We start from the raw sequence: 17,346 nt of genomic DNA on the forward strand, positions 1-17,346 counted from the left end.
AATGAAAAATCTTATGATAAAAATACCTGTGATTTTTCATAGCAAAGATTAAACTTTCATAGTTAAACTTTCATATAAATACTCCCATTTTAATCAAATGAAAAGTATCCTAAGTTGACAAAGGAGTTTCCTTCATGATAGGAAGAATATAAACAATAAAGACAATATATATAATTTTATGTGTGTGTGTGTGTGTGTGTGTGTGTGTGTGCACGCACTTTACTTTTAAGAATTTTCCCTTTTTTTCTCACCATAGGCCTGCTTAATTTATAACTATAACAGATGTAATAAGAAATGATGTATGGCCATAAGAATGGTTGTATTATGCAATATGAAGTAAGCTTTGCATTTTTATGAATCCATATATTGTTTTATGTTAACTGTTAATATAATTAAAATAACTAGACACTATATCTAAGAACCATAGATCTAAATAATAATTTAAGATTTACAGCTTGTTTTTAATTTAGTGCGAATGGCATTCATACTAAAAATTCATTACATATTTTGTTGCCTAAAATATAAACAAACATTGTTTAAACATCTATATCTCCACATAAATGAAAAAAAAAACGCACATAAAGATTCAGGAAAGGGAAATTAACAATATAATAAACTATAGATCACAGATTTTCATCTGTTTACACAATTATAGATATTTTCAAGGATGTTCATTTATTTACCATGTAATTTTCCCCCTTTTATGCCATATTATTTAGTAAAAATGTTAATTTTGCTTGTATGGAAAAAGAAAGTTTAATTTAAATGGTAACAGCAAAAGGTCACCGATTAGGAAAACTTCAATACTCTTAATGCAGTCATCTTGAGGACAAAAGAAACAAGGCAGACTTGCATTTCCTAACATACCTCTTTAATTAGACTCATAAAGCGGGTCCCGAAGCGCCAGGGTTTGTGTCGATTACACTGCAAGGAGCTGACTGTCATTTGGGGAAATTGTTGCACGCCCACAGACACCACGTGAACAGCATCATACATGAGAGCGGCATCCGTCTGAAAGCCAAGAAAAAAGGAAATATGGAGTCAATACAACATGTGAAACCCATGATGGGCAATTTGGAAGTAGAGAGAAGAAAGAGGTGAGAGAAATATGTACCCAGTTTTTCTTCATATTAGGAAGAAAACAGTATTTTCGCATGCTCTGGTTCTCTTAGATAAGATATTATATGATCCAATTACTATACCAGCTCCGTTAGAACATTTGACCGACCCTTCCTTCCTGGAAGTGATAACCCCATTTTATATTGTCTAGTATCTCTGTTGATGTTAGAAATGTGTGAAGACATTCATTATTCCATTTTTGTTACTACATCTGTCTCTGTCTTACCCTCTCATTACACAGACATACACACAGTGAAAGCAACTGCCAACATACTGAATGTCTACATAAAATTACATATTGTATATAACAATAAATAAGTAACCAATTTCCTTGTACGGGAACAAAAAAAGAGATTTGATGGGAGATTTACCTAAAAACTTAAAAATATAAACCCTAATCTTTTCGATTCAATTCTTCAAAAGCTTCAATCTCAGAAATGAAGCTACAGTTCTGAATCTCAATACAAGTATTAATCCCTTTTCAAGAAACTAAGCTTAATCCCCTCTACTGTTTTCTTTTCTCAAAATTTCCATATGAATGAAAATTCATTTTGGCTTCTCAAGTAAAATGAATATGAATTCTACTGTGTTTGCACCTGCTCAAATGACTGACCACTTTAGAGGTTGATGCAAAAAGAAAAAAATGTTTATAAGTCATAACAAACCAGAAGCTCAGCGACTGTCAGATTCTGTGTTAAATGGACCCTCACATTGTGTTTGACAGATCGATGCCAGGCTCACTACCTACAGAAGAGGGCCACACTGACAGTGCTGGGAGCAATGAACTTTGGGCCATCTGCTTGGCATGCTTCAGAATAAAAGCATATATTTCCTCTTCTCATTCACACAATTAGTGAGCTGTGAAATGAATTACAAAATGAATAGGAACCCTGTAGATTATAGCGTTTACCACAATATAATACAAAATGAGTACACACGGTAGCTTTCATGCAAATGGATCCTAAGGAGCTCTATCACATAAAATGGAAGAGAGCTAAATAGCACAATGCAGTGACAGAACATAATAATAATGCCATTTTATAGTTCATAAATCTTGGCGGTAGATAGCTGAGATTCATAACCTTTATTTTGTAAATATCAGCTAACTACTTTCACATATTCTGATGGCTGCATAGTGAAAGCCAGAATAGTGGGATTGATACAGGCATGCATCATGAGCCTGAGGTTTAGACTGATATTTGTCCTTGGCTTGAGTTAACATTCAGAGGACATATTTCATATACCACATAGATGGTCATATAAATAGTTACCAAGTTATGAAAGATATATCAAAATAAAATGAATATGTTTTAAATATCACTGTTAACAAAGTATAGAGAAATAAACACTTGCAGACACTACTAAATGAAAGATAAAGGGCAATTTTGCAATTTGAACCACAAAGGAGCCTTAAAAAAATCTATGTTCTTTTTAACCCAGTAATTACTCTAAGAAAATCAGAGATAAGAACAAAGCCTACATACATCACTCAGTTAAAAAAAAAAAATAGATAAAAGTGGAAACCTATTGAATGTTCAAAATGAGAAAAAATAAAAATATCACAATGATATTTTATATAATCATTAAAAATCATAGTTTGAAAAATAGTTCGATCAGAAATTGCATGTGATATGCTAAATGTAAAAATAGATTATACAGAATTGTATTTCCAGTATAAACCATTAAATATATCTTTATAAGTACTCAATATAGGCTTTTTAACTTATTTAACACTCATGATAATGATTTAATAAAAACACTACTATTGTTCCCATTTTACAGATGGAAAAACCAAGGTAGAGAGAAGTGAGATAACTAACCAATGTCACACAGTTAAGAATTAGAGAGAGGCCTAGATTTAAATAGCTTCTCTGCTCATAGCTTCTATTCTTAACCACCATATTGCATGCTATATGAACAAGAACTAAAAAAAGAAATCAAAGAGAAGAAAATACACTAAAATGATACCGGTGATTACTCTTTGAATTAGTAATGAGAATTTTAATTTTTCTTTTTCTTGATTTTTTAGCTTAAGATGGAAGTTTACTAAACACCACTGCAGTTATTCCCAAGATGAAAATTTTTATCTATTTCCACAAAAGAACAGACTATGAATATCTACTATCCTGCCATGCTTTACTACTCACTTACATGATCTTATGTAAATTTTATATGAAAACCTTAGAATAAGAATTTATCTTAAATGACAATCCTAGGAAGGAATTATACCTAATTCAAAATTTAAAAAATCATTTTTGGTACATAGTTTCAACTTCAAGATCAGAAGAAATACTAGTTGATAATAAAACTATTTGAGATTTGCGATTTTAAGTGTAATTATAAAAAAGACAGTATTTATGAAACTATAAGTTAAATACTGAAGAAAAAATAGCAAGTAGTTAAAAAATTGTTGACCGAATTACTTCTTGAATTCCCAGTTTAAAATATGCCAATTTATGTTAAAGCTATAAATGGAACTTCTGAAACTGTGCTGTATGTATTTTCATCAGTTTAAGGTGCTTTTCCTTTTCCTACTTTTAGACTAGTTGTTTTATGTGATAATATGGACTTATTTTCCATTTAAATTTGATATCCTGTCAGACTCACTTTTTTTCTTCTTTGCAAAATTGTACATATGCAAATTGTTCCACCTTTGAAAAGTTGTGAGAAAATTCTAGTGTTTCAAAAATGTTTTTCTTATTTTTACAAAAATGCATGTTTGAAAATCTATCTTATATTAGTAATGGTATTAATTAACATTTGTTCAGTATTTACTATGTGTGTGACATTCTCTTTACATCATTTCCTTTATTTCTCATGACCATCATCCAATTGAAAATCCATTGAGTTCTTATCAAATAGGAAATTGAGGCAGAGAACAGTTAAGTAACTGGCCTAAGATTATAGCATGTGGAGGTGAATCTGGATTTGAATTCAGGCAATGTGTCCAGAGTTTACAACCTTCTCTCTAGGATTTTGCTCAGTGCTCTACGTTTAATAAACCAAAATAGTTTAAGTGATTTTGAAGTTATAAAATATAAGAAATTTCAATAAATACTTAAATGTATTAATCTGTATTCCTTTTTATAAGCAATAAATATTTACATAATAAAAATGCACTGCCAAGTAAGGAAAAGTATAGATTGTAAAGAATTGATAAATATAAATTCACAAAAAAGAAATACATCAATGTATGGGATTGAGTCAATAATAAGTTAGTTAGGAAGTTAGTAAAATTAACCAAGAACAATTTTATGAAAGGAGATTTCCTCTATACAGTTGCTGCTCAGCAGATTTTTTTAGAAGGCAGAGGTCCTAGAGTATGTTTTCAAGATCAGATTTAAAGGGCCTCTCTTACCCTTAGCTCTAAATTGTAGAGATTGATTGAGCTGCTCTTGCTAAATCTTCCACTCTCTCATACTGACTCTATAATCCCTTGCCTTGACTCTTCTCTTGGTGGAAAATAGGAGGAAAGAAGGGAGAGGTAGAACAGAAGAGGAGAAAAGTAGGGGAGACATATAGGTTAATTATTTTGTCATCACTTTTATATTACTATTACTATTAAGTCACATTGCATGCTTATTCTATGCCACACAACTGTTCATTTCTTTATATGTGTTCTCACAAAGACCATGTTTTAGGTGATCTCTCTATTACCATTTTAGAGAGGAGAAAACTGAAACGGCAAAATTAAAGTAATTCTCTCAAGGTCTCATCACCTTGAGAAACAAGACTAAGAAAACAAGACTCAAGCAAAGTTTAGCTCTTAGCTACCATTCGAAGTATCATAACAAGACCCTAGCAGAAATAAGATTCAGAAACAAGACTTTAAAACAAGACTCAGGCAAGGCCTATTATTAGAACCACCTATTATTAGAATCACCATCCAAACTATCATAACCAACTACCTCCCTAAAGCCATATTCCTAAGCCAAAACTGTAAGAGACAACGGAGGGGAAATTGATGGTAGCAAGTCTCATATTCTTGGAGGCTCTGCTGAATATCAGACAATTATATCCCCAGGTCCCATAGAGAGTAAGTATGTCTCTGAGCTGAGATTCAAGTTAAAGTTCACTTGGTTCTCAAGTCAGATTCTTTTCTTTATACATCAAAGATATCTCTAAAGAAAGCTTCAGGGTTCAACATAACTATAATTTAACCAATGAAATTAAATGAAATGTGTGTTCAATAGGGCTATTAAAATTCATATGAGGGGGTTAGGTAAAGTTGTAGTCATTCACATTCTAAGCTGCAAAGACAAACGCTTAGCAGAGCAAAAAAAATCGGCGGTGAAGACAAAACAATCTGTTCTATTTTCTGTCTTCCAAGTATAATTACTCATTGATATATAAATAGATCACATGTATCAGAAAGCTAGAACATCTGTTCACCCTGGGAATATAGTCCAGAAGAAAGTGCAACTAGATAGATAAAGATGGCTAAGTGCAAACTTCCACGCCTCATTGCTAGGTTAAGCATCTAGCAATAGCAATTGAAGCCCCCTTGAGAGCCTATCTCAGACTAGATTGAAATTGGAACTTTATTTCTCTTTCCAAAGTAAGTTAGTTAACCCACAAAAATTTCTATCAGTCAAAAACTGTTTTGCAAACTTTTGAAATTGTGCAATATATTCCTACACATTTCACTAAATTTGTAGTGATCTTTCTACACGGTGGCTTAAAAGATCATAAGTACCTTTATATACATTTTAATTATACATTAACCATGTCACCATCATATTGCTGCATTTATGTTATACTTAGTCTAATTACTTTTAGACATGGAGTGTGCAACAGAGACGCAAATGGAAGAGTGACAAATGCTAATTTCTATAGCTGAGCTATTGCCACTGAAATTGGTTTAGTCACCCAGCGCTATTTCATCTATTTCAAGTAACCTCATGTCTGATGAGACTTTAAAGTATTGAAAGAACAATGAAATATGCCTACATTTCTTTTATGCTCTGGAAAAGTCCACTATACATTTTTAAATAATTGAAAAATCAGGGAAATCAGATGTTCTCAAACATTTCAAATGATAAAAATCGCCACTGTTTAATATTTTTGATTTTATATGTATAATCGAACCATTAAACAATATGTAAAAGCAGGAATAATAAAGAATGCTGTGAATAGTTAAAATGTAGTTAGAGTTCATTTACAGAAGAATCTAATGCTAAGCAGCATTACCAAGTATGTCCATGTTGAGTACATATGTTATTTCTGTTTCTGATCACTATAATCGTCACCATTAAACATTTACTTTGTAAAGTTCTAGGATAGATATTCTAGGAGTTAGAAAAATTAAAATAGCTTTTATTTGCATGGAGCATGAAGCAAATACTTAGAAATGACAATTCTGAACTACATACAATCAGAAGAGAATATTGGTACATAAAATCTCTCAGATATACTAAAAACTTCAAAAATTATCAAAGTTATTTTCCTTTCCAATGAAAGGACAGTCTCTTGGAATGCTCTGTCTCTCAGGTAACAGCCTTTTCAACTTATTTTCTCTATATTGACTAGCAGAATTATGTTTGTGACTGTCATTTTGCTTAAGCACTTCGTGCATGTTTGAGTCCTTAACCTGGGCTCCAAACACACCCAGTGCTGTACGCAATAATTTACATTTAAATGTAATCAATCATTCTTAAGAGTGTTGTACTATCTGTTTATATTTTGATTGTAGTGACAGTAAAATGGGTATATACATACGTCAAAACTTATAAAATTATATAATTTAAATTTGGAAAGTTTATAGTATGTCCATTTTACTCCAATACAGCTATTAAAAATAAAAAAGTAGTCATGCACTTTTCTGAGAAGATTTCATTTTATTCTAGAACCCTCCAACTTAAGCATCATTTAAACTGTAAAAGAAACAGGTATTATGGAGTTCTGAACAACAGTCATACTTTGCCATCTAGCTAGAATGTATTACCTCTCGGAGGTACGGTGAACCAAATCTGCCAGCAATTCAGACCTGGAAGGAATGTGAGTACAGCTTCTATCCCATTTCTAAGTGAATTTATAGTAACAGTTCTTCGAACACATTTATCTTTCCATTAAACAAGTGCAGGCAGGTCTCCTTTGAGATCTGAATGCTAGCTGGCAGGTGGCAGATCCATTCTGGAACTCCTACATCTCAGATTTTGTTCATTTATGAATTCCCATCTGAAGTATAGTTCATAGCACAAAGAGCAGAACAATCTAATAAATGGGATTTAAGTTTATGAATTCTGACTCTTTCATTGACTTGATCTTTTATATAAAACAAATAATCAAAATAAATTTAAATCCCCTTTGCCTTGTTTCCTCATTTTATAATTGGAAATAAAAAATGATGATCTGCTATATCAGTTCCTTATTGGAAAAAATCACTTTTAAAAAACAGACAGTCTCAGGTGGAAAACTATTACAGATATTGATTCTTTAATTAGAAGATGCAGATATTAAGGGTGGTGGGGAAGTGGTAAATTCTGACCTCTGAAGCTTCTTGCACAGTCAGCACAGGGCTAAATGGGACAGAGAATCACCTACCCTGAGCAAGAGTGAGGGTCACACATGGAAGACAGGCTGGTGTTCACTCATTCAGCTGGCACACTGTACCGAGCACTCTGCCCGGCACAGAGCAGGTGCTAACTGAAGTGAGGGACTGATGAAGAAATGCCCTCAGACCCAGTCGGGAGCCAATTGTCAGAGACAATTCTCCCAGTTACACTGCAGCTGCCATTATGCTTTCTCTGTTGCCGGTTCTTTGTACTACTCTGAAACACAGTTCTTTACCAGCAGCTGTGTGGACTGCACAGATTGCATGAGATAATACATTAAAGCAGTATGCACAATCCCTGGTACATGGTGTATAGGCAGGTGTTAGATGATGATGATGATGATGATGATCACCAAAAGAGCGGTAATCTCTTCAACATGGATACTATCCAAAACAAGGAATTGGTTTAGAAAGTATAATGTTTCAACCTTTTTACACCACTGTTAGCCTAAATGAAGGAACAGGCTTCATGCTGTTCAAGAAAGTAGATCAAGTTCTGGAAGGAGAAGGAGCAGAAAGGAAATTATCATGCAACAATATTTGATTCCTATAAAATGTGGTGTGTATACAACACCACAATTCAGAGCTCAAAAAAAAAATTACTGAATAATAAGCATAACCTGACATATTTAGAATTAAAGAATTAATATGTGGTAAAATATTATAGTGTCTTGCATTTGTTACTAAACAAAGGGCTACTGTTGGACAGATAATTACACACCAGCAATGTGAACTTGGATAAATTTGTGTTGTATTTTTTTCTAGTCTTCACTTTTTTCATTTGTAAGAGGAGGGGCCAGCACCAGTGGATTTTAAGATGTCCTGTGGCTTACAGTTGTATTCTAGAAAACACATTTCATTCCTATTTTATTTTGGCTTTCATAATATAACTATAAGTGTAATTTATCTATCTTTATCCCATAAATTTTTATGCTTGTGCATTTATATAAGCTTTTGTCTCAACATTTCATACAAATTAATAAATAAAGGAAATGAAAAGTCATTTTCTTCAGCTATTGTCTGTGTTGACACTTAACAAAATTCCTGTCTAGCCCATTAAAACCTGCCAATACTTGTATTATAGTCTATTTATTTTAACTTCACTCTTAAACTTCTCACCCATATTAAAACCCACCCTGGCCTTCTGATACTCTACAAAGGAAAACTAAAACCCTTTCTCTCTTATTCGAAGTCATTCACTCATATGCCAGTATTTTATCTTCTTTCATATCCACTTACAGAGTCAGAACACGGATATACCTATACTTTGCATTTTTAAACTAACCAGAGAGATTTCTATATTGCCAATTAGTTGAATAAAAGGAGATTCCAGAAACTGCGTGATGAAATATCTTTAAAGGGAATATAAATTTTGTAGCTACCTGTGTGGGATTCAGGACCCATGAGGGCTAAAAGGGATAAAAGCTTAAAGAGAAGATAAAAGAAAGGAACAGAAGAAGGGAAAATAATATAATGGGTTCAGCCTCACAGTCAAATTGATGAGTTAGGAAGAAAATTCGAGTTCAGCAATGCTCTAAAGAACAAGTGAAGGAGACAGTACTGGATGATAGTGTTGCTGAGATTCAGCAGAGAAAGGGCCAGGGCCTGGATTAATGCCATCAATAATTAATGGATCTATTTGTTCGATGTTTCTTTGAATTTTTGAATTTGAATACATGTCTATGTCTCTTTAAACATATGTCCTCTGGTTCAAGCTAAAAGCTACCAAAAAAATAGCGATAATTAATTAACCTATTTTGAACAACTAGTAAAACATAGCCTAAAATATGGCCTATGCTAATTTTGACAATAAGAGTTTTCATTGGTCCTTTATATTTGTATTATACAATTTTGGACTTTCAATCTTGCAAGAACTCTTGCTGGATGCCACTTTCCTTAACAACATTCAACAAGATAATTTTACAAACCTCATTATTTCCCTGAAAGCGTTTAGAGTTCTATAAAGTAAGAAATTCAGTCCATGGAGTGTTAATGTTGCAATTGTGAAAGCTTTACCAGATGACTATTTTGCATTCTTTCCAAGAATTATATGTATTTACCATAAATATTTTCTATATAATTTTCTTTCTTTCCTAAATATATCTTTAAAATGCACCATTTCCAAGCAGAAAATCCTATTTGCTTTTACTACCACACTTTCTAAACTTCTTTAAACATTTATATACAGATTCCAAGATGTTTAAATGTTTCTCCAACACCATGTAGATAAACTCTTCACTTTTTAAATATAAATGTTAATGGATAGCTGTGAAGCAGGTTAGAAAATGCCAACAGGTTTTCAATTAAAAGTTTCATTTAATTAATGTGATTATTATTACCTAATTAAATTTTTTCCACTAAGATCAGTCCGTTGAGATACCTCATTCTCTTTTAAAATGTTCCATGAAGCTCTTACTAACGTCCATGAACCACACTGTATTGATGGGATTGTTAGTGAACTCTCTAGCAACAACATACTAGCCTTAATAATTTTGGCCCTGTTAAATCTTGCCTGCTTTGTGCTACATTTGGAACTGCTATTGATCTAGAGAAGAGTCAATATCAAAGGGACGTATTCTTTGCACTTCCAGCTGGTCTACAATACATCTAATTATCTTGATATTTGGTGCTTAAATTAATTTTGTGCATTTAAATTTATATTTATCAATATTATTTATATTTACTATTTTCAATATGATAAATGAAATAGATTTTTATGTTATTAACTGATTGATTTTTTCTAATTTGATATCCAGGAGTATGTATACCAAATATAAATACCAGAAATATGGATTCAGGAGTTTAAATGTTCATGTAAATGCTAATTCTAAATGCCCGTGAAAATTGAGAACTTAAGACTTCCTATAAAATTTATCCAAACTAAAAATTAAATTATAGTACAGATCTATTTTTAATCATGATTTGAAGAATATAGATATTAATATAGACATTTCTTAGAAAAATAGAACAGTAGATATGCAATCATATTAATATATAACCTTTATGATTTTTATGTTCTCATTGTATGTTTAGCTTTTTATATTGTACTTATGACTCTATAAAGAAATTGGAATAATAACTTCTCAGAGAAATGTGAGAAAGTAAAATTTTCGTGGAAAGTTAATGGGACGTAGAGCTTTAGCATTGTAACTTATTGGTTGCCATAGGAAGTCATCTTTCTTAACTTCATTTCCTCATCTTTAAAACAAGCAGGAGTTGTAAAGATTAAGTAAAATGAATTTACAAAAGTGTAAACTATAAAGATTTTTAAATATGTCATTATAAAGCATAGTGACAATCCCTAGTAGGTTAGCAACTGATAATATCACTTTTGATTAGGCAGAGGTGTCAGAAAAGGGTACATTTTATTTCTCTGTTTGTTTAGGCTGTATGCAGAACATATCATATGAAAAATTGGGCTAGACTCAGAGGAAGGAGGAGTGAAATTGGTAGAAGAAATATCAATAACAAGATATACAGGTGATACCATCTTACTAGTTGAAAGTAACAATGATTTGAAATAAATTCTGTTGAAAGTGAAAGAAGAAAGGACCAAAGCAAGACTATATTTGAACATCAAGAAGACAAAAATCGTGACTACAGAGAAAATACACAACTTTAACATAGATAGTGAAGATATGGAAATTATTAAATGTTTTACTTACTTTGGAAAGGTAGCAATGGAAGAATTTGAAAAGATCACCAAGAGCAAAGATGTTATTAGAGACCAAAGCTAAGATCATTCACACCTTTGCATTTATGATGTGTGAATGTGAAAATTGGACAGTGAAGGAAGCTGATTAAAAATATATATATTCATTTAAAATATGGTGTTGGAGGAGAGCTGTACAGATACCTTGGACCACCAGAAAGACAATCAAGTGGGTCCTAGATCAATTTAAGCCTGAAACATTGCTGGAGTCAAAAATGACCAAACTGAAGCTGTCCCTCTTGGGGAATACCATGCCTTTTTCTTCAGAAAAGACAATAATGCTGAGAAAAATAGAGGCAGAGAGAAAGAGAAAGACCAAATATGGGACAAATTCATTCCATAAAAAAGGAGCCATAGGGATCTACAGGAGCTGATCAAAGCTGTACTGAAAACAGAACTTCATGGGCATCACTCATTTATAGGGTCGCCAGGAGTTGAAGCCAATTCAATAACATGTAACTCACAGAGGTCTTTGAGGAAAAAACTAAACATTGATTTTCATATTCATATTTTACAGTGTATCTTAGATTCCTAACTTGAAGACATTCTATCTCTTCACTACTTTAACCAAAATAATTATTCCCTACTTTGAAAATACATTGATTTAATTAGTTATTGTTTTATTGTCACAGGAAAATGCCTTTGCTTATATATTCATAGGATTCTTGAATATCTCTTTTCCCATAAGAACATATACTTTTCAATTGTCTTTTTTCATTTGTCTGTAGGTGCTTTACAGTTTGATTCACTCATTCAATAACTTTTATAAGTGTCATTATTGTGTTATTGACATCAAATACAATTAAGACCTTGGATAATAAAAATGAGAATCAAAGGTGATTTAGACCTTTGGGATATTCATAGCAGGTGGGAAAAACAAACAAAAAAAGAACATTCTTAATATAATGCCATATGTAGGATAATATAGAGGAATCTAATTTTGTCTGAAGTCATGCTTATCTATTGATATATTAGAAAGAGTCATTATTTGAAAAATTTTTTCTGCTAACATCCATAACTTCAAACACAAAAGGAATGAGAAAAAGCTATGAAAACAAAAGTCGGAAGAAATGATGGGGTCAAGGATAAAAGGCGAACCTTAATTCTCACTAGCTTTTTTTTAATTTAAAGATTACTCATATTCTAAGATTTTTAACATCTCCTTTCAGACAATTAGAATATGCTTGTACTTTTATGGAATTAATTTAAAGATTTTACATATCATTTTATCTTAAAGTAATCTAAATATAAGACTAAAAGAGTAGAACACGACACTCAGAAGACCAGAAGTGTGATTCTAATCAAGTCATATAACATCTTTGATGGGATTTATTGTTTTGTCTCCTTAGCATCTCTTATTGCAGCAGAACCTTCTTCCCCTGAGCCCATTTCTTGACCCAAACTCCTATTTCCCAGACTGGTAACAACCACTGCTTCAGGCGTGGCCAAGTAACACAAGCTTGGCTCATCAGTTAAACTCAGGCCTTTCGAAGGAGCCATTGGAAAAGTGGCACATTTTTTTCTCCTGTAGCTCTGTACCAGTAGATATGCGCCTTGAAGCCACCTCTGTATCTTTGTCTGAGAATGAAGCCAATAGAGACAAAAGTGGAGGTGAGAGACAAAGGAATCTGTTCATTACTTTCTTTGTGTACCTAGATTCAACCATATTTGATGACAGTTATCCTGTATTTTACAAACTAGAAGAACAATGTGATTTTATTTTACTATTAACTAATTTTAACAGAATTTTAGATAACTAGATTGAAAAGAACCTTGAATAATACAGTTTTAGGCTTCAGTTTTCTTAAGGCAAAATGAGATTATTACTCTCCCACCTCTTCACAGAGTTGAGATATACATAAAAAGAAAAATAAGATGTATGTAAAAGCAGGCCATATATAATTATGTACATGAAAGTACTAGAAAATATAATTGTTATATTAAATAAATTCACTAAATGTATAACTATCGTCATAATTATTAAGATCTTTATTTTTTTGTAGAAAAACATTGAATAGTAGGAAAATGTTACATAACTACTAAGATATTGTAATTGGTTACACTTACAAAAAGCACAAAATGAGACAGCTGTGAAATGACATAGGAGTATACCCTATGTGTGCCAAAATACATGGATCAAAGTTTATCTGAATCAACATTATCTTACCTACTGTGAATTATACAGGTCCAAGGACAATTGGAATGTGAACTGTAGCAGAAAACTTTAATGGTACACTGCTGTGAACATTATTAAGGCAGAAATCATAGAGTACTCCAGAACCAAATGCAAACTAATACTCTATGATGCCCTTTAAGTCAGTAGGTTAATAAACCGACATCAAAATTGGAAATGACCGATTAAGCTATAACAGTTAACTCTTGACATTTATATGTTTGAGTTTTATACTTGATGAAACAAATTATAAATCAGAAACCAAGACATAAAATACTTTCATTTCAACAATTTTTTTTTTGCACTGAATTCTATGCCATTCAGGAAATTAATTCAAAGTAGACAAAGAGCGTGAGGTAAGGGTGATAACACTTTACTCAGGAGAAAAAATAGTTTGATATTTTTCACTCACTGGATTTGACAACTGAACAGCTACAGCCAAAGTAAGAAGGGCGTATAATGTTTGGCAGGGACTCAGAAGAAAGCCAGAAGGAATAGCAAGCAATTCCTCAGAGAAATTAACAGCAAGAAGATATTAGAAATTTCTTGATAGGTATAGTAAGAATGATCACGAGAGAAACAAAAAGAAGTTTTAGAATTAATGAGGCAGTAAAGACAGAAAATAGCTTAAAATTATTCTTTCTTTTTTAGTTGAAACACGGAAATTTGATAAAGCTGTAAGAAAAAGAAATTCAAATTAAAAGACATTCAGAAATTGTTCAACTTTATCCTTGAGTTTAGCTCATGGCCTAGATTTAGGGGATCTCATGAAAGATTGTCTTATAAACAAAGCATGCATATACTCAAATCTTAGGAGGGCATCTGAGTATGACCAAGGCACCTCAGTGCAATGCTGTTAACAAAGAGTGTCTATAAACAAAGCATGCATATACTCAGATCTTAGGAGGGCATCTGAGTATGACCAAGGCACCTCAGTGCAAGGCTGTTAACTACTGAGTAGACGCCTGTTGTTCTAGAGTTCATGACATCAGATGATATTTTTTCTGTTCTTTTGCATTTCTGATTCTGAGTCCCTCCATTCCTGTTTTATACAATCATATATCCTACAGTGTCTTCCTTTTCCTTCCTTACCTCTTAAATATGGGCTATCTAATTCATATTTAAATGTGATTGCATTTTTAGGAAAAAATTACAAACTTAAGTGTCATTATTCTATGTTAAATGCTGAACAAAATTCAACACATTTTATACTTAGGCATTTGCACCTACTTTTGTTCCCAAGGAAACCAGTACAAAGGTATTACACATACTCATCATGCAAAGTAGAAGAATAATGTTTACTTTTATTTTATTATTCTTTGAAATTAGCTGAATCACAAGGACTATCTTTAACTAAAATTTAAAAGAGTGAAGTTTACTACAGATATGAAAAGCCACAGTAAAAAACATATTAGCTATCACTTTAGCTTATTATATCAGTTTTTAACTATACTCCATGGATAATATTGCCTTATTTTTTTTTTTAATCAGAAAGAAAGTAAATATTTTACAAAGAAGTTATTTGGTCAAAAGATTACTTTCTATAAGGCCCACAATACGGCAGTATGCTAGGCACTTAATAGATATTATTTGACTTAGTTTTCTTTAAAAATCTAATAATGTAAGTAATAGATTCCAGAGAGCTGAGGCTCAAATCACCCAGATGTGAACCCAGGTCTATCAAATTTCAAAGATTTTGAATTTGTTGCTAACCCATGACACTTTATAATATAAATTGCTACTATGTATAGCATGCCTAAACAGCATGTTAGCATCTACTTTAGAGACTAGCTCTACTCATGTTAAGACAGTGCAGTCTGCTCTATGAAACTAAGATCATTGAAAAGACAGCTTCATCCAAAGCTTTTCATTATTGAAAAGACACTTTTCATTTGATGATATGAACTTACGTTCCTGATCCAAAGGTGAGAGTGAATCAGTAAAATTTCTAGTACAAGAAATCACAACTTCCTTACCAGATACAGGTACATAATAATGTGTTGGTTCCCATAGTAGGGTGCCAGTAAAAATAGGTAATACCATTCCGGAAAACGATCTGGAAATATGTGTCAAGCACAAACTAGGACACTATTATTTCACTTGGGGAATTTACTTCACAGTAACAAAAAGACAAGTACACATAGATGTACATACAAATACGTGCATTACAATGTGGTTTATAGTTTTAAAAAATACAGCATCCTAAATGTTCCTCATAAAGGTAAGCAATTTATGTTACATTTACATAACCGAATATTGTAATACTATTAAAATTATTTTCTGGAGCTATATTCATTGATATTTACAGACGAATGTTAAAGTTTTTATACCCATATTACAAAATAATACATTTCTATTATAATGCATTATAATAGTTTAGCATTCCATTCAGTAAAATATTTTAGAGCCCACCATCTGTGCTCCAAACTTCTTCAGAGGTAATTATTCTCAAAAGCATAAATCTATAAATATACATACACACAGATATTGTGTTTACTTTAATTGCTTTAATCAAAAGTGCGATGTATCACAATTTGCTTTCAAGAAAAAACAACTATACTTTTCCAAGATAGTATTAATAAACCTACCTCACTATTTTTAACAACTGAATAAATTTTAATTATAAATATTCATAATATATACATGGTATAGGTATAAAACAGAATGTAGCTTATACTCCTCACATTAATTTAAATATATCTATATCTGTCTATTTTCATAGATACATAAAAACAAATTATAATAAATCCAAAATGTCACAATTATAATGGGATTATAGAAAAGTTCACTTTTGTTCTTTATATTTCTATATTGTATGAGAACAATACTCTCTTAGGTAGAAAAAAGTATTAAAGTTATACCATTTGGCATAAAACTTTAAAAACTTAAAAAAACAAATAAAGTACAATTTTACTCATGCTCAATATTTAAGAATCACAAGCACTGTACCTATAAACACAATTAATGGACCAAGAGCAGATTAAAATTTCTAAGGAAAAGTAGCAATTGTTTCTTCTGAATTCTATATAATATTCACTGTTTACTTGAGCCACTTCTGATTTCCCTGAAGTTAAACTACACATTTTCCATCTACTTATAAGTAAACACCAGAAATAAGATTAGGCCCCAAGATTGCCAGATGAGATAAAAAGAACTATTAAGATGCCGTATCAGTCTAAAAACAGTCTCTTTTGGACAACTACAACCAACCAGGCCATCTGCTGCATCAGGGAACAAAAATATATATATATATTTTCTAAATACAGGCATCGAAAGGAATAAGTGATTAATCAAGTAATATCTTAAAGCTTTTCTACAAGCATTGTTCTGTTAATTAACATAGTATCTGCTTCTTGCAAATGAGGCTCCAAGCTATTAAATAAAATTATAGCAGTGCTAAGAATGGGGCCCATTTGGAAAAGCACTAATGTGCATTTTTCCCCTGACTTGAGCAGAGTCAATAGCAGGCAGCTCAGTTCTAGAGGATGACACGCCCAGAAGTCTTTTGGTTATAAAGATATACTTTATTTACCTAAAACACAGTTGGACAATTACATGTCAAAACTAGATATTTTGAAACAGTGGTTTTATATATTTTTTTATATCCAACCTTATTATAAAAGAAAAAAAGAATGAGGTAAACATAGCATATCTTATTCTCCCATTGAATGCCATGGAAATTCTAAATGTTATTACTTATGTCAAACATGATTTCCAGGGAAATTGCAAATATTTCAGGAACTGCTTAGGATATCATTTTGATATCCTAAATGATATCAAATCAGTTAC

At 31.9% G+C, this 17,346-nt stretch overlaps 1 protein-coding gene across 3 annotated transcripts in view; it reads right to left on the reverse strand.

Annotated features, from left to right (window-relative positions):
* Window positions 1-17,346, reverse strand: part of LOC102896341 (glutamate receptor ionotropic, kainate 2) — a 551,413-nt gene that overhangs the window by 230,223 nt on the left and 303,844 nt on the right. For all 3 annotated transcript variants that reach the window (XM_006926267.1, XM_006926268.1, XM_006926269.1), the window contains exon 7: window positions 868-1,011. In XM_006926267.1, the coding sequence (XP_006926329.1) occupies window positions 868-1,011 (144 nt within the window). The remainder of the gene's footprint in view (window positions 1-867; window positions 1,012-17,346) is intronic.

Source organism: Pteropus alecto, unplaced genomic scaffold (genome assembly GCF_000325575.1).
Source record: "Pteropus alecto unplaced genomic scaffold, ASM32557v1 scaffold7, whole genome shotgun sequence".
NCBI lineage: Eukaryota > Metazoa > Chordata > Mammalia > Chiroptera > Pteropodidae > Pteropus > Pteropus alecto.